The sequence below is a fragment of the Melanotaenia boesemani genome, chromosome 18, assembly GCF_017639745.1.
Source record: "Melanotaenia boesemani isolate fMelBoe1 chromosome 18, fMelBoe1.pri, whole genome shotgun sequence".
Classification (NCBI taxonomy): domain Eukaryota; kingdom Metazoa; phylum Chordata; class Actinopteri; order Atheriniformes; family Melanotaeniidae; genus Melanotaenia; species Melanotaenia boesemani.
Genome location: NC_055699.1, coordinates 9,214,881 through 9,242,403, shown reverse-complemented (window position 1 = coordinate 9,242,403; position 27,523 = coordinate 9,214,881). Strand labels below are relative to the sequence as shown.

The following is a 27,523-nucleotide window of genomic DNA, read 5'->3' as shown; positions in this document are numbered from 1 at the left end:
TTTTTAATTCAGCTATGCAGGGGCGGGTCTAGAAAAGTTTTGATGGGGGGCCAGGCAGGAGCACTGGCCAGGAAAAGGGGGGCACAAATGAGAACTTTGTGTTTTTAGCCAGATAATCAGTTTTATCAGGCTTTCTCCATCAATATTGGCTGTTTAACTTCATTTGTCAACATCTGGTGGTTTTATGACAGATATTATCACCATGTGATAGATGGTTGGTGAGATGATGCTGCATGAATTCTGCATTATGATCTACAACCCTTGGTCACCTGATGTTTACCCAAGGGAAGGTCAGTTAACACTAAACATTTGTATGAATTAGCTTGCAGTAAAAACAGGCAAATGTCAGCCTTAGTCACTAATGGTGATTAATTATGATTAATTAATTTGTAAGCTGTGATTAATATGATTAAAAATTTTAATCATTTGACAGCCCTAATTGTTATGTCTTTCACCAAGTCTGATACATTTTTAGGAGCTAGTGGCTAAATTGGTGGAGTACAAGTATACTTTCCACTGGATAGAAGTAAAAAGTCAATGTGCTCCTTATTTGCTAGGATTTGGTGAATAACGATTAACTGAATTTCACTGTTCAGTTGAATTAGTAAACACTGAAAGCCAAGATCATAGGAAAGACCCTCTTGAGGTGAGTATCAAATTTGTTTTATGGTTTAATTTGCAGGTGAGGGCTGGAAAAAACCCACAGAAACTAAACACCGTGAGGCAAGACATGATACCTGCTTTAATAGCTCATATATTTTACTTATGTAAAGGCTATTCATTTGAGTATTTTCAAATTTATTCCATAAAAAGGCCTGATCTTATTCATTTTTTTTATTTAAAGGGGGGACTGCTGAAGAGGTTGTATAAAAGAATTGTAACACAGCGTCAGACCCAGCTACCGGCAACACCTACACTCCTCATGTGCTTATAAACCCAGCAATGTTACACAACCTAAATGTGCTTTTCTGCAGCAGGAAGAGGCAGACTCTCCTGCTGCAAATGAGGTGGAAAACTGAATCAGGTGTACCTCTCTGATCTCCTGCCCTGCTCCCTTGTAGGCCTGAAGCTCGTCCAAGATCCCTTTTGCATCTTTCAACACTATGTCCACCTCCTCCCACACCTCTCGCTCGGCTTCTGTGGGCTGTGCATCTGCATGGGACAACAGGAAAACAATCACCAAAGCGTATCCCACCGGTATCTGGTCCATATTTACACTGACTCAATATAGAGTAAAATACAGCTCTGGGAAATCCCTCAAATTCTTTCATATCATATTAAGTTTAATAAACAACTTTTAGTTATTTTAATGAAAGTTCAGGGAAATAATTTCATCTCCCAAATGCTTATTACATTGTGAAACCACCAACTTTCCAGGTTGAGAGAAAACACATTGAAGTAAGATAAGAAATGGAGATTTTTTTTAACACCCCTGCGGCACTAGGGTGTAAGCTGGTGTTGATTTCAGAAACTTTACTTAGGACTTGAGAGGAAGGGGCAATGCAGAATAGCGACACTATGAAACTTTTTTCACTACTTGAAGAAAGAACATGTTAAGTGTGACAAACGCCTACTTCCCTGCTCATAATATTAATTAATTAATTAAATAATTAAATAAATGAACGCTACTGTCAGTATATTAAAAGCTAATTTATGAACACATCTGGGTGGGTATTCTGATAACAAATGCTTTCCTCAGTAACGGTGCATCAAGGCATCTACTGGATGTAAAAATGTGATGTTCTTTTAATATAAAATCCACCTAGAAACAGTCTGAGCCATACCAGAAACTGTTTTCTCCTAAGGTATCTCTGAGTCTCTGGGTTTGCCAAGTGTGAGAATAGTACAGCGCAGGTTCAAGCTGTGTTGAGGGGCCTTAGGCTACAAAGCAGCTGAACTTCGATGCTTTATTTTTGAGGAGGTGGGGGGGCTATGTTACAGCTCTGGTCTGATTGTTATTCTGCACACACTCTGCTGTGGAAAAGGCAGGTTGATGGAAAAGTGCATTGATTTTTTTTTTTTTTTTTTCCTTTTTATTGTCTGCTGTGAGAAACTAGTGTAAATGCTAAATTAGGATGAAAAGACACGAAAGCTCAGAGTTGATAATGTTATGGAAAGATATTCATGTGATCAATATCAGTAGTGGGAGCAGTTACTTGAAACTTACTTTCAAAATCAAGGAAAAAATTGGGCTCCTGTTCTAGATCTGTGCATGTCAGAACTTTCAGTAGGTTCCCCATGTTATGATACCTGTTGAAGAAAAGAGGGAGAAATCAATAAAAGAGGAACGGCACAGCGGTAAAGGGAGCAGGTGTCAATATGCTGCTGTATCTGAGGCACCTCGCTCCTGCTTTGCTTCACTGCTCTGATGCATGTATGAACTCAGCCATGTGCCCACCGCTCATGAGCACCAGCACTCCCCTTGGACCACCTTAGTATGCGCTTCCTGCGCTCATCCTCTTACCAGCCAGATGTCAAACCAAAAAGTCCCAAAAATAAAAAAAAAAAAAAAAAAAAAACACAAGCTTGACTTTTTTTGCTTTGCTAACCCTGTTCCCAGCATTCAAAAAGTCTTTACAGGCAGTTATATGCAAAGCCACTAACCTCCACAGGGATCTCTCTGCTAATCTGTGTTCACACATTAAGTAGTTAGCTGATAGCTCCAAAACAACACATACAATTAAGCTTTTAAAAAAGGAAATCATCTAACAGTCTGTTCGGTAAAGTTAGTTGTTTATGACTCAGAACTAAAGTTGTAGAGGGGCTGTAAAAATCACTTGTTCATCCCTGCAGAATCATAATGACTGTGTAGTGCAAAGCAGTGTTTTGGTCATAATAGCAGAAACATGACATCAATATTTTAACATACTTTAGCAATCCAAATACTCAGCGAGAACAAGGTGCAGCAACAACACCTCATTTTCTACAAGAGCACAGTGTCAGACTGCAGCAACCCTATACAGATGGCTGCAGTACACAGCAGCTTATCATTAAAAAAAAATGCAGTTTGTTACAATAACATATACTTATAAAAATGCTTATAAACATCCTCATTAAACGAGGCCATATTATGTTTGCTGTAAGGTTTAATAAGACTTTACATCATTTAGTCCATTCATTTTCTATACCACCAAGTCCAATTCAGGGACTGGAGCCTATCCCAGCATTTAGCAGGCCAGAGGCAGGTACAACGTGTCACCAGCCTATCGCAGGGCACATCCTTTAGTTTAAAAATATAATATTTTCCTCATAATGTAGATTGATGCTTTAATATTTGTCACTCCCTAATAAAAACATTATAGAACCTCTAAGAGTTCACCCTCCTGCTCTAATTCAGTGGTTCCCAACCTGGGATCGGGACCCTCCAAGGGGCTCCTCCAAAGAGCACAGCCAAGGCTTTGAACATTCAGAGCCATTAATGTCCACACATTGTCCCTATTTTAAGAAAGAAAAGTAGGTCTATCTGTTGTTAATGTAACTTTGACTTTATCGAAGGACAGGACTCAGCCAGAATACATTATTTATGGTGAGAATCTCACTTTTGAAAGCATAAAACCAAGCATGATATCAGCACAGGGTGGGGCAGGGGGTCCATGGCTTTTTAGTATTTGCATGAAAGGGGTCCCCAATGAAAACAGGTGATACTAAAAACGAAGAAACGTTGGAAATGTTTGTTTCCCCTGCATGTCAAAACCAAAATTAGACCCAAAACTGGAGAAAAAAAAAAAACTTCATTCATGCTACACAACACACACTTTGATGTCCTTGGGCAAGGCACTGAACCCTTAATTGCTCCTGATGAGTTGTAGTTGAGCACCTTGTATGGCAGCATCTGCCATCAGTGCATGCGTGTGTGTGTGTGAATGGGTGAATGTGATGTATGATGTAAAGCAAATTGGGTACCATTCCAGGTACAGTAAAGCGCTATATAAATACGGACCCTTTACCACGCCTGGAATTATTTTCATTATCACCTTTTATCTTTGGTTAAAATGTTCATTTCACCCAAGTCACCTAGTAGGCACAGTGTGGGGTTTGCAGGAATTTTACATTTAAACCATGTTGACATGTCTTCACATACCTGAAGCCAGAACCTGCGGACAGGTGTGCAGGACCACAAGGCACCTCTGTCTTTAGTCTGTTGTAAAGTTTTAGACTGATACGTGATGGCTTGTTTTTCCATAGAGCTTTGAATATATGCAAGTTCAGACTTTAACCAGCTGAGGATGGTTTAGTGGGTATCATTCAAAAACAGGTAGTTGACTTTAGGTAGAGCCATCATTTTAATTGTGGCAACCCTCCCCATAAGTGATATGCATTCAACATGAAAATAAAATGGCCTTGGATTCACCTCTTACAGTCAATGAACTCCATGACGTTCTCCAGCATATGCCCAACAATAAAGCCCCGGGTCCAGATGGTTATCCAGCAGAATTCTGCAAAGAATTCTGGACAACACTGGCACCAACTTTCTACAATATGATAAGGTCTTTCTCTTTTAAAGTAGCTGATAAACTCAGGATCTTTAAGTAATGACGTGTTAAATCTCCAGTTTCTAGTTTTTATTGTGCACTTTAATACAATATTAAAAAACTATCCAGTATAGAGCTTTTTGCTTCTTTAAATGCCTAAGGAAATAATGATTGAGTATCGAACACCTGCCACACAGCATCAATACTGTGCATGGAGTACATAACGTAGACATGAGATATACAAATTATGTTTAGATGTCCTGCAGATTTAAACACTATAACTGAAACTAATGGAAAACTAAATTCTTCTACATCCATATCCCTGCTGTACGCTACACACCCTGTCTACTGTAACCTCTTAGCTTACATCTCAGCCTTCAGCTGTGTCTTGACAAGTAACAGCCTAGCTCTGCTCTCTGCTCCGTCGATCCTGTGACTCCTAGAAAGCAGTGAGCAACTCGTTGTCAGAAGCACGGGTCAACAGAATGTATGACAAGTCAAAAATCTGCAGCAGTTTGTACAGAGAAACTGTGTCAGGCTCCACCAGCGGAGACAGATTTAACCCCTGGTGACAGAGCAGAGATGGTCAGGATGTATTCCGAAAGGGCAAAAGGAGGGTCACTGCTGCGCTCACCTAAGATGAGTGACAGGGGAAAAGCCAAAGTGACTGAATGTGGGCTGGTGGTGACGTGATCGATCATGCCAGCACAGGTAATGCCGGGAGACAGGGAGGTGCTGCGACACAGCAAAGAACACACTCAGCAGTCAGCAGCGGGTAGTTAGATGGGGTGGGCTTTAAAATGCATGAATGCTTGATGTTGAGAGAGGGAGGGGGGGTTATATGGATTCTTGACAACCTGACAAGGGGTTCATGTCCCTTCCTGCCCCCCAGCTTTTCAATATAGGAAAATATTTGTGATGAGTAGACAATTTTAAAAACAAGAGAGTTGAAAGCAAGTTAAAAATGACTAACCAGGCACTGAGACTGGGGGAATTACTGAGCATCATTAAGACAAGGAAGTTACATTCTCTCATTTCTGCATCATATAATAAATGTTTATTAACGTTTTTGAATATATTGTATATATTTTAAAGTCTGAATAAATGTAGTTGGAGTAATATTTGTTTTTATTTTTATCTGGTTTATTACAATTTTTGTATTTATTTTTCCTTTTCTGCTCTGTTCACTAGGCATCAGCAGGACTGTCTTAAATGTATGCGTAAATTTTTTTATTTTACTTTATTTTTTTAATTTTGTCACTCGTCAAACCCACTGACCACCTGCACGGACCCACCTGCCTTGTCCAACCTCGTCCTATTAGCCTTCACTAATGTGACCTGAATATCTGACTGTGCCAACGCTGGCACCTCACTCGCTGTCAGAAGGGCTGAGCCCTGTCACTGGCCTCACCCTGCTGGATGATGTGGGCACTGCCCATCACCACTAGACCTCCTCTGGTCCTCTGCTGCCACCTCTCAGCCGTTCACTGACTGTAGTCGGTTGGCAGGAGCAGCCTAAGTGACGAAGATGCCGACAGCCTTGTAGAGCCCAGCACTGGTCCCTTGTGCTGTCTGAAATGAGGTCATTTTAAGGACAGGGATTTGTGTGGCAGTGTTTCAAAGTCGAAAAGAGAATCCTGAAGTGCAGTGAGGGAGGGGGAAAAAAGGAAAAAAAAGCTTTTTAGATTTCACTCCGCTCAAAATTATCCTTGAGTCGTTCAGACATTACATAAACACAGACTTTGCAGCTTAAACAAACTTCTGATGATGACAGCCTTCACTTCAAAAAGGCATTTTTGATAATTAAGCCAAACTGAGTAACTGGTTGCTTAGGGATAGCGTAGTAAGTCAGGGGCAGCAGCGGCAGGGGATATATCAGAGAGATATTGAGGAACTCTCTGTGGCTGGATTACTGCCCGACAGTGCTGGCATGTCCTGGGCACCACAGCAAGCCCAACGACAGCCTTGTTGTTGTTTTGAACCCCCCCACTGAGCCATCGCGTGCTCGCTGTGAGGAGGGAGGGTTGCTCCTAAGGCCAGGGACAGAATCTGACAAGCTGAGCCCGCGCAGCCCTCTCATTGGCTGAGCCAATCTACCCAACAGCTCGCTGTATCCATGGAGTCAAAAAAAAATTTGGAGCCATTGAAAAACATTGCAGCAGCCAATCAGGAGTGAGCACCGGGTAAGGAGCAAGTACAGTAGTAGTAGGAATTGAAAGCACATGAATACATTAATACAGATGAGGTAATGTGCCAAAAACAGCGGATTAGTAGGGGAGTAAAGTCAACTGCAGATGGTGGGATATAATTAATTCTACCAGTGAGCACTTTGTGATTTGATGAGTTTTGATTTTCTGTGCAGCTCAATTGTCATATTTTTATGATAAAAAAAAAATTATAGTGAATTAAAGCTAATTGTTGCCTTACAAATAAAGATGAAGATTACGATGCAATTGGTCACCAAGGCAAAATATCAATAAAATATCAAAACAGTGGATACAAAATAGCCAAAATCCCACATATTTCCAGATTGTTGGTGGTGCAGAGGTTCAAATCTACATGTTGAGGACACCAAAACAGCACCACGCCCATGCAGCAGCCTGACCTCTGCATGGCACTCCCTTTTACATTGCCAAACCTTCTGCATCCCCTGTAAATAGAACACCAAAAAGCAGGCCACAGCTGAAACCGGGCACTGCGGCAACAGAAACTGCTCCGGGGGCCAAGGGGCTGGCTAATGTGAGGCTGGGATAGTGCTGACATTCCACTACTCGGCTGCAGCATGTGGATCCACGTGCCCTGCTGCTTTACTATGAAGGAAAAACAACGCCCTCTCTTCCTCAGCCTCAGCGCAAAGTGTCACGTGGGCTCCACCGTGCTCAGGCTGAGAGCTTGCCTGAGGTGTGGAGAAAGGGGGGATGGGCCAAGGCAGCCGTCTGTGTGCATGTGTGTTTCAGTGACTGAAATAATATGAGTCCGAGAGGAGGTATACATTGCTCATTTCTGCCTGAATAAAACATTTAGATTAAGAGTAGTACAGGTAAGGATGTGTGGTGAATATAACTGTGTGTGGAAGGGGAGGGATTTGGGGGCGTCACACTGCGGCAGAGGCGGGTAGAGCTAGGCAGCTTTAAACTTGACCTAGATTCCCCCCGTTGACACGCCACATCGCATTAGCCCATTCGGCCAGACCTGGACCCGCCGGAGCTCACTGATACTGTCCTGATTTGACAGGCAGAAAAATGGGGGGAGCACTTACCAAATGGGGCTACAGTGCATCTCCTAGCCCCCGCCCCACCCCTCAACTCCTCACCCTCTCCTGCCAATCCTACCCATCTGACCAAAAATGGCTCAGAGGGCACATGGCGGGAGGCACAAGGAAAAGGGGGAGGCAGCTATTTGCTTGTTTACAGGGGGTGAACTTGATTTCCTCATGGCCACGCCTCTGCCCCCTTGCACCCGAGTAAACATCAACTAATACCCCCCTCACCCAGATTCAAGCAAATCAAAACAAACCCTAGAGGAAGACTGAATCATGACAACTGACGGCAGTACTTGAGGTGACATCCGGTATCGGCTGTCTCATCTTACTCCTGCAACTACACAGGGGGCTAAAAATACTCCCTCCATAAAAACAGCTCCTGCAAAGCTTCCCATCAGCGGCGCTGCGATGAACCCAAACACTGTGAAAGTAAATGAGCACATGAAACTGATGGTTTTCCATAAAGGAGCATCAGAGAGAAGGATGAAAGAAGGAGCGCCTCATCCTCAGCTAAGCTCCTCTTTTTGGACAGCAGCTGATGAAAGTTGGAAACCATGGCAACAGGCACATACACAAGTCTGCTAAAATGCTGGCTTCATTGAAATTGCGCTCTATGAAGAGGCTCTTAGCGATTCTCTTCAGTTACACCAACACTTTATCCCATCAAAACTCACAGATGTTGACAGCTTGGATTGTTTTAAAAGCAAGTTGATGGATTTAACAGATAAAAAGGGAAGAGAAGATTTGTGTCTCAACTCTACATGTGTATGGATGATCATTGCAGCTCAAATGAAAAAAGTGAATGAAAATATGGTAAATTTATGTCAAAGGAATTTGAAGAGGTTTAAAAAGCACTGTGTTTGCATTAACTTTCTTGCTTATTTGACCATTTTTAACCCCAGTGTCTGCTTCAAAGAGAAATCCTCTCCACCCTGCCCTTGAGAGTCCTCTGTGTCCTTCCTGGGATGTGTTAGGAAATCGTTAAGGAGGGCACATCAACTCCATGTCGCCGGTCTTAGCAGCACCTCCCTCAGGGGGCAGCCGCCTCTTGAATCCATTCACACAGATCTTCCATTCTTCTACAGAAACAGCCCTGAGCCATCATTACTTGACTGACCTTCTGAGTAAATGTGACTCACCAATGTCAGCGCATCTTTAAATCTCACTTGTTCATATCAGAACTCGTGAATGTGAGGAGAATTGGGGAGTTTTCGTTTGTAGCTGGAAGGCTAAATTAAGCCAGATTTATACTTAAGAAACATGGATTAACATATTTCCCCAATACTGTGTTATCCTAACTGGATTTTGGGTGGGGCACAGAGGAGGTTTAGGAGAGATGAGTGTCAGAATGAAGAGTGCCAGCATTTTCATTCCATAGGAGATGAGCGCCATCTGGAGGATAAAAACAGCTGTGCACTCAAGGCAAGTATGATGATTAAAATTTCACTCCAATGTTGAACTCGTCCATCAGACTCAGTTTTTCTACCATGTATATTTGCAGAGGAATGGCCAGCAGTCTGAAAGCTCCTCAGACACCGGGACAGGAAGTTAGACAGTGTCAAACCATCATGGGTATAAATAATAGATAAGCAAAGAGAAGTTGGGAGCTTTTAGCTGACATAACAAGACCTCTATACACATTACATCCACTCAGATGTATCATCTCAAATTACAGATTCTGTGGGTGGGGTTGACAGAGGGAGACCAATGCATTTTCCACATGCTGAGTCAAGAACAGAGCAAAACTTGTGATAATTTAATCTGTTATAAGTAATACATCTGTGCCATCCTTAAACATGAGTTTTACAAATAAAGTTTAATTTCTGAGCTAATAACCTCTCTTTTTTTTCTTCTTCAAGTGTTGATATCATTTTCTCATATGAACTACAAGACTTCACCAGCTGGGGGCAGTATTGGCCCAGATATGAGATTCAAGGAAAGCTTCACCTTAGGATAACAGAGGACACCTCCCCCTGGCTTAGCAAAGCTAATCCACCCTGTATCTATTCACACAGAGCTCAGGCTGCCGCATTAACTAAGCTTCACACTCCATGTATAATGCAACACATATACTGTTCCCATGCATCGCCACAGGGATGTGTTCTGTGTGCCTGCTAAAATAGCACGCCATTCATTCAAGCTTTTTTAGTGAATGGATTCAAGCCTCACCATAGCCACTATGGCAGCATGGCATTACCCTATAAACACATGCACTCACATCATTGGTCTCTCATGGGGAGACACTGACTTAGTGCTCCCTACATGCACCACCTGAGGCTTAGTTGTCATAACGGTGCAGCATTCCAGCACCAGAGCTTAGCCAATCCAGTGATAGCTGCATGTCACGGTAACAATCTCCAAGGAGACACAGAGGAAAATACAAGGATGGGGGAACATGCAACCAGGGAGAAATGATGGGATGCTTAATAGGATGAGATGAAGAAAAGACAATCTGAAGGGGGAAAAACCATGCATTAAAACTACACAACATTAAAATACTATGGTATAAAATGAAAAGGATGCATTTTATGCGTGTATAAATCCATCCTTACAATCAGCTGTAAGATATAAACAACCATTTTACAAAAAAAAAAAAAAAAAAACACACTCCCAAATACAACTAGTAAATCTCTTGCCAGAGCTGCCTGCTTGTCGTGTAAGCAGTGACCCTGTATCCTGTAGTTACGTAACACACTGGCCTTGAGAGGGAACAGGAAGCTGGGAGCACCTATATTACTCAACTCTTTTTTATGACCCACAATGCACTTCATTTCCTGAGCAAGTGTTACACAGACGCCCACAGCATAGCATATTAAGACAATAATAAGCAAAGGTGAAACAAAAGCGGCCTTACATAATAACATGTCCGTATCAGCGCACTAACACTTCTAAACCTGAGGGTCTGATCATGTTAAAACCTCAAGATAAGGTGGTGGTTGATACAACAGGTTGTAATTTAACACAAGCCGTTATGCGATTGGTTATCTTTGCAAGTGTTCTGTTTCCACCTGACAAAAGTCTGAGACTAAATTACACAGAAAGGTGGTCAAGACTCAAAACAGTAATAAAGCTGCCTCTGCCTTTGTTAAACCAAGACAATACGAGTTAAAAAGGACACACATCCTAGGGTACAATGTCCATGAAGAGTAATGTAATGGTAATCATGACTCAGCTATAATTAACTACCTCTTAAAAATCACATTTTTTTCTTAACAGATTTGACAACTACAAATAGTTGCATTTTCCAACTTCTAAAACAAAATTACACTGTTACACTGGCGACCTTTCCAGGACGTATCCTACCTCTCGCCTAGTGGCAGCTGAGATAGGCTCCAACTTGGATTTAACAAAATGACAGTGTAAAATATGCAGTTTGACTAACGATACTGTGCATGCAAATATGAATGACATACAGCATTTAAAAATTCAGAATTTGAGGTCAATTCAAATTAGGACAGATGTGAGTCCTGTTTTTGAATAGATAGAAATAGAGATGTAAACAAATAAAAGCAGATAAGGCTGTAGGGGGAAAAAAAATGCATGGTAAAAATAGCCTTCTAGTTAAATTTGCTTCGACAGATATAATTCAGACATGCAAACTGTGGACCAAGTTTGTCTATAAATAGTTCACATGTGCATACTGATATGTGATATTTTCATCACGCTCTCAAATGCATTTTTCAAACTAAATGAGAACCTGTACACACTAACCTGTCCCATAGAGCAGTGGTTCCCAACCTCAGGTCTGGGCCCCTGGGCACACGAGGCTTTGGATTTTCAGAGCCACTGTGATTAATGTCCACACATTGTCCATATGTTAAGGAAAAAAAGTTAAAAGTAAGGCTATATGTTGTTAATGTTACTTCAGCTTTATCGAAGGATAGGACTCAGCCAGAATACATTATTTATGGTGAGAATCTCACTTTTAAAAGCATAAAACTAAGCATGGTGTCAACCCGGGTGGAGCGGGGGTCCATGGCTTTTTAAGTATGTGCATGAAGGGGGATCCTGGGGAAGATAGGTTGGGAACCACTGTCATAGAGGACACTGGAATTTCATGAAGGTTTTTTTTTTTTTTTTTTAAGCAAGAATAAAAAAAAGGGGACAATTACAGCATCAAATTCACATTAGAGTTAGAACAATGGTATATTTAATAGATAAGGTGCAGCTTGGTGTGAGGACCTACCAGCAATGGAGCTGCAAGACTGGTGGTCAGGAGCAAGGAAGCCCGGCCTGGCAGGTGGCCCCAGGTCACAGTCCTCCAGAAGAAGTCAGCCTCTGAAACACAAGAGAAAAATAAAGAAATAAATAAAATGAAACTCAACCTCTAACAAAAGCTTAACAACCAAAAGCACAACAAAAATACGATTTAGGATATAAAAATACAGCAAAACCAAAACAGAACCTGCATTCCTTCCTTTTGTAAAATATAGCTAAATTTATTCAAGATTATAACAAGACTTCAGAAACTACTCTTCCAAGTTGCAAATAACACCTTAACAATGTGGAACGTATGTGAAACACTTCACACATACTGGTTACACCCAGTTACAAAAGACTGGAGGTCATCTTGCTTTCCTTTTAAACTCTCACAAATCCACTTAAATCAGCCAACAGCCAGAGCAGCTACAACTACCACAATAAGTAGAAAATGACAATTGTTCCATTTCTCTGCCTTAGAAATTATAGACTAACACCCGTTTTCTTTTTTTTTTCTTTTTAAAAACGGCATTCAGAAAACAGACTTACATAAAAACGCTAAGCACTTCCTTTTGAGTAACACTTCCTATGATTCATTTTAGTTTTTCTACAAGGTTCCCTGCTTCCTCTTTCAGTTGCTGCAGCCAAAGGGAAAAAAGGCAACATATAAAACACCAGAATAGATCAAAAGTATTGTCAAGAAGTACTACTTTCTCTTAGTTGTGAGACTAGGGCACACTCAGTTTTAAGATTCAAACACAGTCTCTGCGAACCACAGGCTCGTCTCGCAAGTTGCGCAGCTATAATTGAGAGTACAAGCTCAGTAGACTGTGAGAGCATTACGACCAAGGTACTTTTCTCTACGCCAGCCTGCATACAAATGCACCAGCAGCAGTGTTGGTCATGCATGAACGCGATCACACTTCAAACCCTGAAACTACTAAACCACAAGCATCGTGAGAGCTATGGGGGGAGTTGGCTGGGGAGGCACACGTGGTGGAATAAGAGTAGGAAACTAACACAAAAGCCAAAAGGTTGACTAGATGCTGAAATAGGAAAAACAATGAGAGCAATGAAGCCTCCCTTCTTTAACACTTTTCCATGCAAACGGACCATAATTTGCCTCTAATCCAACAGAACTGGCATGACACAGGTGATATCTGGAGCAGGGCATAATGGAAGTCAGCTATGCATCATGCCTTCAGCTGAGAATAACAGCATACGGCAAGAGTCTGACTAAGCACACGAAGTTACAGAGGTTAAGCCTACAGTATGTGGAGCAGTATGTTAGTATTTCAGGCCACCATCAGGACAGTTCGTCAACGAGAACCTGGAGCTTTAATTGGTTTATTAAAGAAATTAGCTCAACAAAACATACAGAATTATCAAAATCAGATTGTTCAGGCAATACACAACACATTTTTTATTCTACTCTATTGTCATTTAGCAGACGCTTTTATCCAAAACGACTTACATTTTGCATTTTCTCAGCTAAAAACACAGCTAGCAGCTGTTGGTCAATTCATTAGGGTCATCTGAAAGCAGACTGGATCTTATTAGTAAGCTATTTGCTTACTTAACTCATCCTGATCAGTATACTATCGGTCCTTTCTAAAATACTCCCATTTAAAAAAAGAGTTCATATTAAGTATTTAAAATCAATATTTTTCTCTGGTCAGGTTTTTCAGTCACAAAGTGACATCACACTAGCTACACCCACTTCTTATAAAAAGCTGATGGTAACTAATCTATTTTTTGCTTCCTACATCAGCCTTGCTGATAATTTTACTTCAATTTCTAATGATTGAGATGCATCAGAGAAAAGATGGGAAAATATTTCATATATCCAGAATGCGAGATGAATCACCTTTTGATTTTCTTTTGTCGTCATTAGGTCAAACCCTGACATTCAGCCGATATACAGCACAAAACCTGATTAAATTTGACCTATTTGGTGTATGTGGTGCAATGACACATCTTATGCTAAAGCCAAGACCGACGGCTCCACCGAATGTTTAGAAAAAAAACATTAAGTGACATCACCATACACATAACGTAATTCTAAATAAATCTGATAAGGGCCTGGTAAATGTAGACAATCTTTCGAATATTGTATTTTAGAAATCCATGTAGTCGCATCATTTCAGATTATTACAATTATCCGATTACTTTCAGATATCTGATTTTAATAGTCATGTATTTACACGGGCTCAGTGTTTTATAAAATAGTTATAAGAGAGAAATTGGTGTGTTGAGCTGCACGGTGGTGTGGAGGTTAGAACTGCGGCCTCACAGCAAGGTCGCTGGTTCGAGCCTCGGCTGGGGGGAGGTTCAAACATTGGCCTTTCTGTGTGAAGTTTGTATGTTCTCCCTGCGTATTCGTGGGTTCACTCCAGGTAGTCTGGCTTCCTCCCACCGTCCAAAAACATGCAGATTAATTGGTCACTCTAAATTCTCCCAAGGAGTGAGTGTGAGTGGTTGTTTGTCTCTCTATGGTGGCCCCCCTGTGATGAACTGGTGACCTGTTAATTGCTGAGATAGGCTCCAGCCTCCCCGCGACCCTGAACTGGACTAATCATATTAAAAAAAAATTTAAAAAAAAATGGATGTAAGGCCATTGTGAATCGATTCAGGAAATTAGCGGTGATATCCAGTCCTAAACTGTAAAATTTTTGGTGTAATTGTCAACTAGACTATGTTAATTGGCTGACATCTCCACTATTATGATTTTTAAAGGTTTCAGGCACATAATATTTTTTCAAGACTGTCGTCATTCACTTCAGTGCTGCTGAGATCATTCAAACATCCATGTAACTGGGTGTAAAATTCTGTTTTGTTCATCCCTCCGAGCAACGATTAAATCCTGTCTATGACACAAAAAAACAGCACAGTTAACCAGTGTCGGCACTAGCTGTGGGGGTTTAGAGTTTGGCATTTTAGTGACCTCGGAGGCAAACTACACATCACGTCAGAAGCTCTCTCATCAAACAAAAAGCATGAATTAAGTCATTTCAATAAAGACCAAATCAGATGGGTGATGAGTATTGGCATGACGGAAATAAAAGCCACAATTATTGACATTAAAGTTAAATCTATACGTTCTGTCTGTCTAAAAAAAACAGTCCGTATGAAGGCTAAAGGTATTGCGAATTCAAAAAATGAATGTACTGAATGAATGCATATTCTCTTTGAGGGAGCGATTAACTGATGCACCATGAACACTTGTTTGGTTTTCATTTACGCCACTACATAAAGAGGTGAAATCCACGTGGGCCCTGCAGCACACTGCAAACCCTACAAACAGTAAAACCAATGCTGAATCTGACTGCGGGCAAAGGACAGAAGGTCATTCATAAAATGCAGCGCGTGTGCAACTGCCATGCTAAAAAATAAATAAATAAACTTACGTGTTTTTTCCACAATTTAATTGTGCCATTTTCTAAAATTCTGGGAACAATTTGTGTAAATATTTAAAATTTTATCACAAAAATCTGCAGAGTAAAAAGTAAACAAGTTGCAAAAGAAATGTAGAGGCAGACATTCCCACGTGTGACCCATTTCAGGTTTTTATATCATCTTTTTGCAAAATTTGAAAGTGATAAAGGTCTTCATTTTGATTTTAGGTGCTTTCGGACTGCAGGAACTTTGCATAGCTCTAATTTTGAAGTGACCCTTTGTTTTTGTCTGTACAACAAAAAGTGTAGCTAATCAAAATCTCCAATTATTGTGTTTTCTAGCTCCTAGCTTGTGTTGGCTAGTCTCTGAACATGTGGAGATCATTCTGTGACATATACTTAAGGCAATTTGTTAAAAATTTTGGCTTTATTTATATAGATTTCTGCTTTAAAAATAAAAAAATACAATAAAAGACATGGAAAGCATGTGTACCAAGGCCCATTTAAGTCTAGTTGTACATATACATGCAATTAGGTTATAAGCTTCCATTTCTTGTGATTTCAGTTGAACATATCTAAATTCATTTTTTTATTCATTTTATGACTAATGTTTTTTAGTCTCAAAAGGCTGGAAATTACCTTCAATAAACCCCTACATCCATTTAGTCCAAAACTACCTGTAGCCAGAACTGTAATGAAATATCTTAACAGCTTAAATCCATAAATCACTAAACATTTATACTTACATGGTAGGAACTCAGTAGCACAGACCTGCTCAATCCAGTCAAGCACTACAAAACAGCTTATGCAGAGATCTTGTGATGAGTTTTGAAATGGCAAATCCTTCCAGTATGACCAGAGTAATGCGTCAAAGCAGGGTTTCCCACATAATGTTAATACTTGGTTGGCCCACCCAAGTCTATTAACAGCTGCCCAAATATATCCCCATTCATTTTCATTTTTTACAGTCCCAAGCAATGAAATGTTCTATTGTGGAGCTATGTGCAACTTTGATTAAACTCCCCACCCTTTTCCCCCCACACACACACACACACACAGTATATCAGCCCTTTAAAGCTTCATCCACACATCAGACAAAAACACAAGGAATCTCTGGCGCCCACTCCCGTCAATAAGAGTCAAAAATCCCGTCAAAAATTTTAGAACTCATTCCAGAACATTACAACACCAACATTAAAAGAAAATAGCAAAAATGATACTGTCACAAGTTGCTTATGCTATTTTAAACCCATGTCAGTTATTTAATTATTTAAGCTCACCCAAAAAAAGTGAAAAAGGTCCTTGTGATGTTTGTTACCACACCACTGAATAAAACTTTCATTAAAGCTTGGGTTGCCTTGACAACTTGTGCTCTCCCTTACAAACAAGAGCTGTGAGTTGAAGAGGGCCTTCGACTGTGTCACTGGAGCCCACAGAGCACAGCGAAGCCTCTGTGGAAAATCATTTCATTAAGAAAAACTCCCACAGATCAGTTACACTGGTTTGTAGATGCTTGGACTGAAATGACTCGTTAAGGGCTTGATCTTCTGCACTGGAGTCAAAAACAGGAATCACACCGTGCCAGGCAGTTACCGTCAGTCATGCAACCAGATCCTGGTGTGTAGAAATCATTAACAATACTGCAAACACTTCATCACTGTATTCGCTTTAAGCTTTCACTCATGGTATATGTCTAAAATCTAATTTTAATTTTCTTGACTGGGAAATATTCATGGCTTTCCGTGCAAAATAAACTGCAAACTACAGGACACTTGCTTAGCAACTTGTTTTATAATCCAGTTCAATATAGACATTAGCAATTAAAGTACACTGTGCACTATAATATATATATATATATATATATATATAGCTGCTCATCTTCAGATTTGTGGAAAAATAAAGTGTGTTTAGTCACTACAACTTCAGGAATAACAGAAATACAAAGTAAACCCAAAATATAGTGCAGGTTTCATGACACTGAGGCACTTATGTTTCGGGAAAAATAGCCTGTATCATGATAAATTTTTGCAAAATATCTTGACCAGATTTAAAACCAAAAAAAAAGTAAAGACAGAAATGAAACAAAATTGCACCTCAGATCTGAGATTGAAGAATGCGAGTGTTTTAACACAATGCGTGGATGGAGGTTTGGTGCGGGGGCAGCGCAGCAACAGTCTCATGCAAAGGCTGAATTTATGCCATGCTGATATGCCATCTGCAGCAACAAGCCTGCTCTGTTTCTACTGACATGTAGGTGGCAACATGAGTATGTCATGTCTGGTTTAACATATTAAAAGAAATCACTGTCCACACTTGCTTTTTGTATTTGAATGTTTTTCCATTTGTTGCAACGCAGCAGAGAACTTAAACTCTGCCGAATCTGTAAATGTCTGTTTGAGGAGAAAATCAAAACGTCTCTTCGGCAGGTTTTCTTACATGATAGCCGGAAGGGGTTTTCTGTGCAGGTGTGGGTTTTTGTTTTTTGTGTGGTTTTTTCGCCCCTTTTGAGAAGGCCACAATAATTATAGCTTCATCTTTGCAGACTGAATGCAAAGTGCCTTCTGCTTTGTTTTTAAATTCACTCTAAAGATGCTGCAGCAAATGAGGAGCAAAAGTATCTTGTTGAAGGTCTTGAGATGGCCGGCCTGCAGGAGGAGAACAGACTACAGGGACTTCTCATTATGACTATACTTAGGGCTTCAGATAAGCAAACATCACAAGACGGATGTGAGAAGCTTGAGAAGAATGCTTGAGTCTACCAGCACAGCCAGAGCTGCAGGTCAGAAACTGGCACACACTGACTCATACACAGAGGTATAATTCAAGAATGTGTTGCTCATCTTGGCCAAAGACCACAAACACATACAAACCCCTGCTAAGACCTCCAAAAAAAACACCAGATCACAAGTTGGTAATCATTTAATGGTAAAACAGTCAGTATGTATTAAACTATTTAAACTATTAAATCTGGGAAAATATCAGGGAAAATATAAAATATAATAATATAAATATAAACAATATAAAATTGTTTAAAAGATGCTCATTTTAAATCTACTGTTGTTAAGCTATCTAGATAATTCTTGCAGACTGAAAAAAATACTCTTAACTTGACTACATCAATAAACATTGTGTTACTAACCTTATACAAACCTTTATCTTTATCATAGTTCTAGATAATCTCACCTCCTGGTTTACAAGACCATTACCCAACTAAAGTTATGCATCTGCCTGAATCCCTTTTTAGAGAGAGAAGCTCACAGACTACCTAGTGTTTGCTTTAATGCTTATGTAACTTGTTTAAAAAGAAAAAAAAAACAATGTGCACACATTAACAGTTGGATGGGGGTCTTTAAAACATTCTGCTTTCTAATAATTCAGCCGTATGCAGAAAAATTTTGACAAGCAGAGAACACAAAGAGCTTTTCCCACTGAGTGACTAAAGTATGTCTTCAATTCATCTCCGATCTGCTGGACAAGCGCAGACATGCAAACGCAATGAAAGCTTGAGAATTTCCAGAATCCTAAAACTAGGAGTTGACAAGACGGTGAAGAAATGCTGGAGCAGTACGTCAAGTGTCTTTAAAAGCAAACTGTAAACTGGAGAAAAAAAACATCCCTGAAAGTGCATGAGTCTCCATCTCTGTTGGATTAAGCCATGTCATGATAATGGTGTTAGAGTAAAGTGCTGAACACAACAGATCAGATAGAGGGTGTTAATCCAAATAACTGCACAAACAGCATTATTAGAGAGAAATGGATCAAGACAACTCTTTTCTATACCGACTAATGACAGCAGAAAGATGGTCACATTAGGGTGGATGCAATGAGGTGAACACCAACAGACCTGCAAACATTTCACCATATAATTTATTTGGGGTCTGTGCAGGAGAGCTGCTGGCTTAATCCTGTGGTTGTTTTATAAGGTTGCTCTCGGTTGCATGGTGTAATACTGTTGCATGTGTTAGTGTGTCCACCTACTATGACAATAACAAAACCTCTAACTTCAGCGTGACTAAGAAGCTTAAAGCTTAAGAAATGCTAAACTAATTTCTTGTGTGGTTTAATTAAGCATCCACACACACAAACCAATATTCTGAGAAATGTCTCTAAGAAAATAATCATAAGTAATAAACACATTTTGGCTGCCCGAAATGTCACAAAAAAAAACACGTTACAACAATGATTCTACCAGACAAGACATTTGATGTGCTATGTGTGTGTGTGCTGCTGGTAATGGGGTATATAATATAGTCTGTCAGCAGGAGTCTAAAGCAAAGGCTTGGTATTCTCATAGTGAGAATATCTGCAGTAACCCAACCTGAAGCACACACCCAGCATCACTGAGCTGTATGTGCTGCAAAGAGAGACCCAGACCCCCTCGATGGGATGTCTATAAAAAAAAACATTCCTGTAAAGTCAGCAATGTGTGTACTGAAACCATCTTCAGAGCCACTTTCTTACTAAATAAGGATTAAGCAGAGCAAATAACAGCATTTAAAATGCTGTTGTGGGTTTTGTTTGCAGGTTTGTGGTTTGAAAACTTCAGAGCAGCACTGGACAAGGAAGTCCTGGGGGCAGAGTACTGGAAACATGATTAATAATTTAAATTTACCAACATTAACACTCACTCCTAGCCTAGCGGCATCGCACTACCTGTAGTATCTACAACTGCCTGAACCAAAAAGTTAAAAAAAAAAAAAAAAAAAAAAAAAAGAATTTGCTGGAGAAAGTATGTGGAAAATCTCCCCTCTTGGGATTTCTGTGGGGTGGATGAGTTCAGTGGATCAGATGAGAGATTTTTAACTGTTTTTTTGTGTGTTTTCTTTCAACACACTTCTAAAAAGAACCTGTCAGGTGTTTTTCCCTTGACTTAAAAACGATTGTTTGGCATGATGGCGTAGCTGCATACAACAGAGGGTTTTTTTGTTTTTTTTTTAAAATCATGCCTAGCTGCATATGCACGTCAGCACTTGCACTTGATTGGGATTTATGAGAACACGGTCTGCCAAGTGAACCCTTTTTTCTTATTTCAAAGTTGTTTCTGCAACTGAGACCTAACATACACAGATTACACTCTGGAGCCATGAAATGACCAACAGTAGATTTCACTTTCTTGTCCATAGAAGTCTCAATTTTGTCTTTTTTTTGTGACAGCTAAATCAAAACCAGGAAAAAGCTTTCTTGAAAAAGTCAACCCAGTTATTATCCGCTTTGTTCGCGTTGGTATGACAGCACGCAACAAGTTGGTACCAGCCAGGTACTGTCATGTTTCCAGCCAATCTTGAAGGTCTGAACTAAACAAAAACACAAGAGCAAAAATCTATAGAGCGAGTGTTCTAACTTCTTCCAAAACACACAGTCAGCAGATGGAAAAATGAAAAAGAGGAAAACTCAAAAGACCTGGAGGGGTGGGTCTTTGATTATCTCTTTAGGTTTTTTCTACAAATACTTTCCTAGATCTGGCCTAATTTACAGAAGCTAGCTGTTAAGCAGGGCTGCCGGTCACAAAAAGATGTGGAGACCCTCAGTAACCTACAGCAACCTTGCTGGTGCTCCTTTTTGCAGCCACGTTGAATATACTTCTTTATTTTAGCAATATAACGTGTTAAATTTCACAATAAATATCTAAGAATTATTGGATATATCTATTTGCTGGCTGGTCTAATTTTAACTAAGGACACACCACTAGTTCCTTGAGACAAGTTTAATGTAGATGCTGCACTTTCACAGTATACAATGAACAAATCTGTCTGTATGGAAGTTTCACTTCCACTTTCAACGCCTTCTGCAGAGACTCCGCAGAAAGGAAATAACATGCAATTTTGTGCATTGGGTCAGACAGGCAGTAGATGCAAAGATGCAGCACACTACAGCTTTTTTCCCTTTTTTTAATTAAAATAAAAGCCAATGGATATCCCTGGCTTGAATTGTAACTGATGTAAAATCGTAATCGTCTTTCCCATTCGGGATGAAGTAAATTATAACTAATTTAAGACTAACTAATAACTAATCTAAGAGCAACAATCAATAACCTTAAAAGAAACTATTTATATATTTATATTAACACCATACATGGTAAAATGATCTCTATACTGTGGTGCTGATATTTCTTACCTGTAAACATGAACTAAATTAGTGTATACTTAAAAAAAAAAAAAAAAAAAAAACTGGTCCAATCTTTTCATTTACACTGATCAGAGTGAATATGAACCAGCTCCAAACAAACTACAGCTGTCAGTGTGTGCATTTCCTTTAGTGATGCATCATTTGGTGCCTGTAAGCGAGTAGACTGAATCCAAGCCATACACTTGATTTAAAACTGTGTACATAATGCGGCTCTCCGACACACGAGTCCAAACACAGATGATGGCTCGGCTGCAAAAACACGTTTTGCGTAAAAGCATGTTACATTCAATGCCTCTGGGCAAATAAAGGAAAAAACCAGGCTAGCAGTGTAGCCCCGCGTCTCCTTTGAGAAATCAACCGCTGGTCTAAAAAGAGGAAGTTAACGGTACATGTTACAGTTACAATGCTAATATTTTTCACTATTTTAATTTTGCAGCAAGTTAAAAGATAAATGGGTTTAGTTTCACCTGAACGCGTTTATGACTCATTAATTTACCCAGCGAGGACCAAAATGTAACAGTCAAAGCAAGCTTCGGTGAATGGCAACCGGTGGATAGTAAAGGCGGCTAGCTGAGGAGCGCGATAAAAGCAAAAGAAAGTGGTCCATTTAGCTTATTATTAATAATATTTTTACCTTGATGCTCGCTGGGAAACACGGGAGTCTATGTCCGGATACCACGCTGGAAACAGCGGTATTGAGTCAGAGGAGAAGAAAAGCGATTTGCTGCTGCTGTTTCCGGGTTAGTTATCTAGCGTCATTGCGGGAGGGAGGTGGGCTCGTTTTGGGTCACCTCAGAGCACATAGGAAGCGGGTATAACCTCATTGCTGTCTGGAAAATGTTTCCACCCGAGCAAAGGGCAGCCGCTGCATTGTTCCAACAAGCACTTCCATCGGATTACTACCGAATGAGGCTATAAATAAATCCCATTGCTGCTTTGATTAGGACTTATATACATTAAAACTAGTTCAAATACTTCGCCCTTGAACCAGATATTAAAAAGTAAATTCAGTCTACCAAAATGCTATTGAGTAAAAGGCCAAAATTAGAGGTTTGAGGGGGCACTGTTGTGTTAATTGACATTTAAATCAATGTCTGCACTTTTATTATGAATTTATATTGTTCTCATTTACAAAAATGCATCGTTATGACAATACTGATTAATAAACATAGGTGATCATTATTACTAGATCCATTTTATGCAAAAATCTGGGATCACTGTTATAAATACTAATGTTAGCTGTTGTTAACAAACTATGTAGTTGAATGGAGGTACGTGTGTCCTGATGTGATATAAAATATTTCCTTTTTCTTTTGTCAAATCACAGGCATGTAGTAAATTAGTAAATAATTCACTTAAAAGTGGCAGAGCTGCAAATTTACTGGCACATAGTTTTGTTTCATCAACTTATGTCTCCTAAGACCAGACTGGTTATTAGTGCTACATAAAATTTAAGATTAAAACAGGAACTCTCACATAATGTTTCAAACAAAGCTGAACCTTCCAAAAAATAATAACCTTTAGAGATTTATGAGTATTATGTATTAATATAGTCATTCATCATTCTAGTCCCCCTTTTATGTCTTTTTGCTGTTTAAAAGTTGAAATATTTAAAAGTTAACATTTAGGAAACATTCCTACTTTTTATCTTTTTTTCTCAAGGCTGTTTCCTGCTATTCAGTCTGACATCAGTAATAACCCCATAAAGTAAATTTAGCATATATTTCAATTAGCTGCGTGTCACAAATGACTTCTCATTGCCTTGCAATAACAGATGTTTGAAAACAAATAGGAGGGTGTTTCCTCTGTGAAAACGTTGATGTTTTCATGCTGCAGGGAAGAATAGGCTGTAATCTGGTGTGAGAGGAGATAGGACATAGGAATGACTACTTAAATGCATGTCAGTACTCAAATCATTCCCTACTATACCCCTGATATTAGTGGTTTTGACAAATAAACTTTAATGCATGAGTATAAATTAAGTTACTGTTATCGAATTAATGTTTTCTGTGTGGAAGAGTCATTATAATCCTGAAAAAGGACCTCAGCTTCACATCTTTTTATTGATGGAATAAGTGTCCATAATAACATCATTCATTTACATTTGCTTACACCAGTGGTCACCGAGATGATATACCATCCTGCAGGTTTTAGTGCAACACACCTGGCTCAAATCAATGGCTCATTAACAGGATGGTGCAGAAGTTGACAACAAGTTGTTGGAGAAACTTTTTTATTTGAATCAGCTGTGTTGTACCAGTGGAACACTAAAACCTGCAGGATGATAGATCTCAGGGTCTGAAGTTGGTGACCACTGCTTACACACTTAACTTATTTTTACACTTTCTAAAGAGCAGTATTTTATCGACCCAGTTTCTCAGGACCCACCTCCCTGCATGATCATCAAGTTCTTTGCGAGCCTGTAAAGGAGCCATTCATTTAATTCAGGTGTGTTAAAGTAGATTTAACTCTAAAATATGCAGGGCAGAAGGTCCTGGGGACTTGGATTGAGAAACCCTGATATAGAGGTTATGTCTTTGTTGATCCTTCACCTGAAATCAATCACATATCACCAACAATTGAAAGAATATGTTTGTCTTCAGGCAGAAGAAGAAAACAGAAGACCTAGCATCATTTCCACGCAAAATGCAGATTTGTGATTCATCACTGAAGTTTCCACAGTTCATGGCTTCTTCTGTTTAACCCAACCTTGTTTTATTTTCTCTTTTTTAAGTGTTAATGATTTATGTGGGGTTTTTTTTTTTATGTAAATCCTGCTTGCTTCAGATGATTTGTGATTTTAGTGTCACAAACAACAAGTCCTGTTTCTTTTTTTTCTTTTATTTAATTTTTTAAGGAATATTGTTTTCAGTTTTTGTTTCTGAGAAATCTTTCTTGACCAACCTGTTGCCCTTCTAAAAGCTTCCTATTTGTACTTGCTGACAGGGAAATACCAGCATGTTTCTCCCCCCACAATCTGGAGATTAATTACCTTTTGGAAGTGATTTTTAACATCTGTTCCATCGTTTCTATCTACAGCTCTCTTGTTGGGGCCATGTTTTTTTTGCCAGTCACCTCTAAAAGATCTCCAAGAACACAGAAAAAAATGGATTAATTACAGCAAGTATATTTTACAAAATATTTTCTAGGTTTCGTGCCTTATATTTTTCCCTCCAACAAAATGATACTGCTAAATGAACGTCCTTACCAGAGGTCTTAATTGCAACAACACAACTCTATGAGGTCTCCCTATTTCTCAGTCATAACAATAAAGATGAATAAAATGAATTGATCTATAAAACAAAAACAGATGCTTTGTGACTGATTAGTGTTTGTTTGATGAGCACATACAGCCTGCTCATTAGGATGGGTTCAAAGGCTTCAGATGGCACAGCTGGTTGTAATTTGACATCATAAACCGATCCATGGTGGAAAACTAACAGTATAACTGCTTCTTGTTGATCAAAGGTCAGCCTGAAACTTTTTTGCTTCTTTGTTTTGCTCACAACATAAAAGAGCAGTTGTGGGGAATTCTAAAAACCTTTCAGTTATTTCTTCTGGTTTTTACATAATTTTGCTGTTTAACAGTGTTTAACAGTATGTTCATTTTTAATCAATGACCGACTGATGGCAATTAAGCTTAATGAAGCTGCACACCTGTCTTCAGTTATCTGTCACACAGCCTATAAAGACACTCCAAAGTGACAGTGCAGATCCATTTGACAAACACATTTTGAGGAATAAGTGTTAGATTGCAACTCAAAACTTGTTACCCAACTTATCCACCTATAGCTATGGGGAAAGAGAAGATTCATGTTAATATGGTTATTATTGGCCATGTTGACAGCGGCAAGTCCACCACCACTGGACATCTCGTCTACAAGTGTGGTGGCGTTGACCAGAGAAAACTGGAGAAGTTTGAGAAGGCCGCAGCTCAAGTAAGGAGGACACTTGTGAAGAAAACAGTGGTTATACTATAGCTAAACTCGTTATTTGTGTTGCAGATGGGCAAGAGTTCCTTCAAGTTTGCCTGGGTCCTGGACAAGCTGAAGGCTGAAAGGGAAAGGGGGATCACCATTGATATATCTCTGCTGAAATTTAACACCCAAAAATACTCAATGACAATAATTGATGCGCCAGGACACCGTGACTTCATCAAGAACATGATTACTGGGACATCACAGGTAAAAAGCATAGATAAGTTGTTTTTTGTTTTTTTTTGTTTTTTGTTTTTTTTTAGTATTAATCTTGTATTTTACAGTGTATGTTCTTTTAGGCTGATGTTGCTCTCTTGGTGGTCTCTGCGGCTAAAGGAGAGTACGAAGCTGGTGTATCCAGAAGTGGTCAGACCAGAGAGCATGCTTTACTGGCTTACACTCTGGGTGTCAAACAAATCATTGTCTGTGTGAACAAGATGGATCTGACTGAGCCGCCTTACAGCCAGAAACGCTATGAAGAAGTGGTGCGAGGTGTGAGCGGTTTCCTCAAGAAGATTGGCTATGACCCTACAGCTGTGGCATTTGTTCCAATTTCTGGCTGGACTGGGGAGAACATGATCACTGCCACTCAAAGGGTAAAGAGTTTTTAATTAAGCTTTTAATAACACATGTTGCAGAATGTTAACTGCAATGTCTCTGCAGATGCCCTGGTACCAAGGCTGGAAGGTGAGACAAAGGGAAAGGATTCTAAGTGGGAAGACTCTACTTGAAGTCCTGGACTCAATTCACCCACCTATCCGCACCATCAACAAGCCACTACGATTACCTCTGCAGGATGTGTACAAAATTGGAGGCAGGTTGTGTTCAGTAGCTTAAATTGGCTTTACTCAGATGTCCAAGAAATGTTAATGGTTTTGTCTTGAAGGAGTTGGGACAGTACCAGTGGGCAAGATTGAAACTGGTGTCCTCAAACCTGGCATGACCCTGATGTTTTCCCCTGCTAAGCTGACTGCAGAGGTAAAGTCCATTGAGATGCACCACCAGGGGCTGCAGACAGCTCTGCCAGGACACAACGTTGGCTTCAACATAAAAAATGTCTCTGTGAAGAACCTACGTCGTGGGGATGTGGCTGGCAATGCCCAGCAAGATCCTCCCTCAGATGTCCGCAGCTTTGAAGCTCAGGTTTGTTCAACTAATTTTTTTATTTTAAATTTTTTTTTTTTTTTTCTTTTTTTTAAAAAAAAAAAAAAAAAAACTAATTTCTGATCTTCAGGTAATCATCCTGAACCATCCTGGGAAGGTTAAAGCAGGCTACTCTCCTGTCCTGGACTGCCACACCACCCATGTCACCTGCCGCTTTGCTGAGCTGAAGGAGAAGCTTGACCGCAGAACTGGCAAGAAACTGGAGGACCACCCACAGATACTCATGTCTGGAGATGCTGCTACAGTCAAGCTGGTTCCCATTAAGCCCATGTGTGTGGAGAGCTTCTTCACATACCCTCCTTTAGGTAGAGTACAGACTTGAACACGTTTTCCTCCATAAAGGTGTACATTTTTGTAAGCAGTATCTTGTGTCTGCAGGTCGTTTTGCAGCAAGAGACCTCAAGCAGACGGTTGCTGTGGGGGTTATCAAGTCTGTGGAGAAGGACCAGGGGTCAAAGGCTCCACACAAAGCCCAAGCGTGTAAATGAGTTTGGTTTGCAGTATTCTGGTAATGCATATAAAGTTTATTTAGTAAGAGTGAGTTTTTGTGTGACACAAAATCCTTATGTTGTCTTTAAGGTGTATAATATTCCTGTGTTAATATTTTGGAAGAGGTGTGGAACTCTATGTATTCTTTTGGTTGAAGTTAAATAAATTTTGAAAAGAGAATTGAGTTATTTTGTTATCATAAATGCCTCAGGTCTGGAAAAGTTTTTTTTTAAATGCAAAGGTATCAAATTAAATGGTTTGAGTCACTTCAAAGTGACTCCAAAGTTGGAGGCTAGGTTTAATAACTTGAGTCTTAATCCTGAAATGAGCAAGACTTTGACATTTCTGGTTTGAAGAGCAGTTTGTGCAGCTGGGTGAAATTTGTAATTGGCAAGCTCTGAACTACATGGGTCTGCAATCAATATATGTAATTTTTAA

At 39.7% G+C, this 27,523-nt stretch overlaps 2 protein-coding genes across 2 annotated transcripts in view; one reads left to right on the top strand and one right to left on the bottom strand.

Annotated features, from left to right (window-relative positions):
• Positions 1-22,212, bottom strand: part of fam49bb (family with sequence similarity 49 member Bb) — a 36,750-nt gene extending 14,538 nt beyond the window's left edge. The window contains exons 1-4 of the mRNA XM_041968348.1: positions 22,090-22,212; positions 11,921-12,012; positions 2,168-2,250; positions 1,031-1,152 (exon numbers count right to left, since the gene is read on the bottom strand). Coding sequence (XP_041824282.1) covers positions 1,031-1,152; positions 2,168-2,240 — 195 coding nt within the window. The 5' untranslated portion in view covers positions 2,241-2,250; positions 11,921-12,012; positions 22,090-22,212. The remainder of the gene's footprint in view (positions 1-1,030; positions 1,153-2,167; positions 2,251-11,920; positions 12,013-22,089) is intronic.
• A 2,921-nt stretch (positions 22,213-25,133) lies between these two features.
• si:dkey-37o8.1 (uncharacterized protein LOC407641 homolog) lies at positions 25,134-27,254 on the top strand. The gene is made up of 7 exons (XM_041968347.1): positions 25,134-25,393; positions 25,460-25,639; positions 25,732-26,028; positions 26,096-26,246; positions 26,319-26,575; positions 26,667-26,901; positions 26,975-27,254. Exons 1-7 carry the CDS (start codon positions 25,250-25,252, stop codon positions 27,082-27,084), a joined length of 1,374 nt encoding a protein of 457 aa, XP_041824281.1. The 5' UTR covers positions 25,134-25,249; the 3' UTR covers positions 27,085-27,254.
• The last annotated feature ends 269 nt before the right edge of the window (positions 27,255-27,523 follow it).

Coding starts and splice junctions, on each gene's coding strand:
- si:dkey-37o8.1 (XM_041968347.1), top strand. CDS start 25,250: ATGGGGAAAGAGAAGATTCATGTTAATATGGTTATTATTGGCCATGTT. Junction 25,394..25,459: donor TTGAGAAGGCCGCAGCTCAA/GTAAGGAGGACA, acceptor TTTGTGTTGCAG/ATGGGCAAGAGTTCCTTCAA. Junction 26,247..26,318: donor GGATGTGTACAAAATTGGAG/GCAGGTTGTGTT, acceptor TTTGTCTTGAAG/GAGTTGGGACAGTACCAGTG.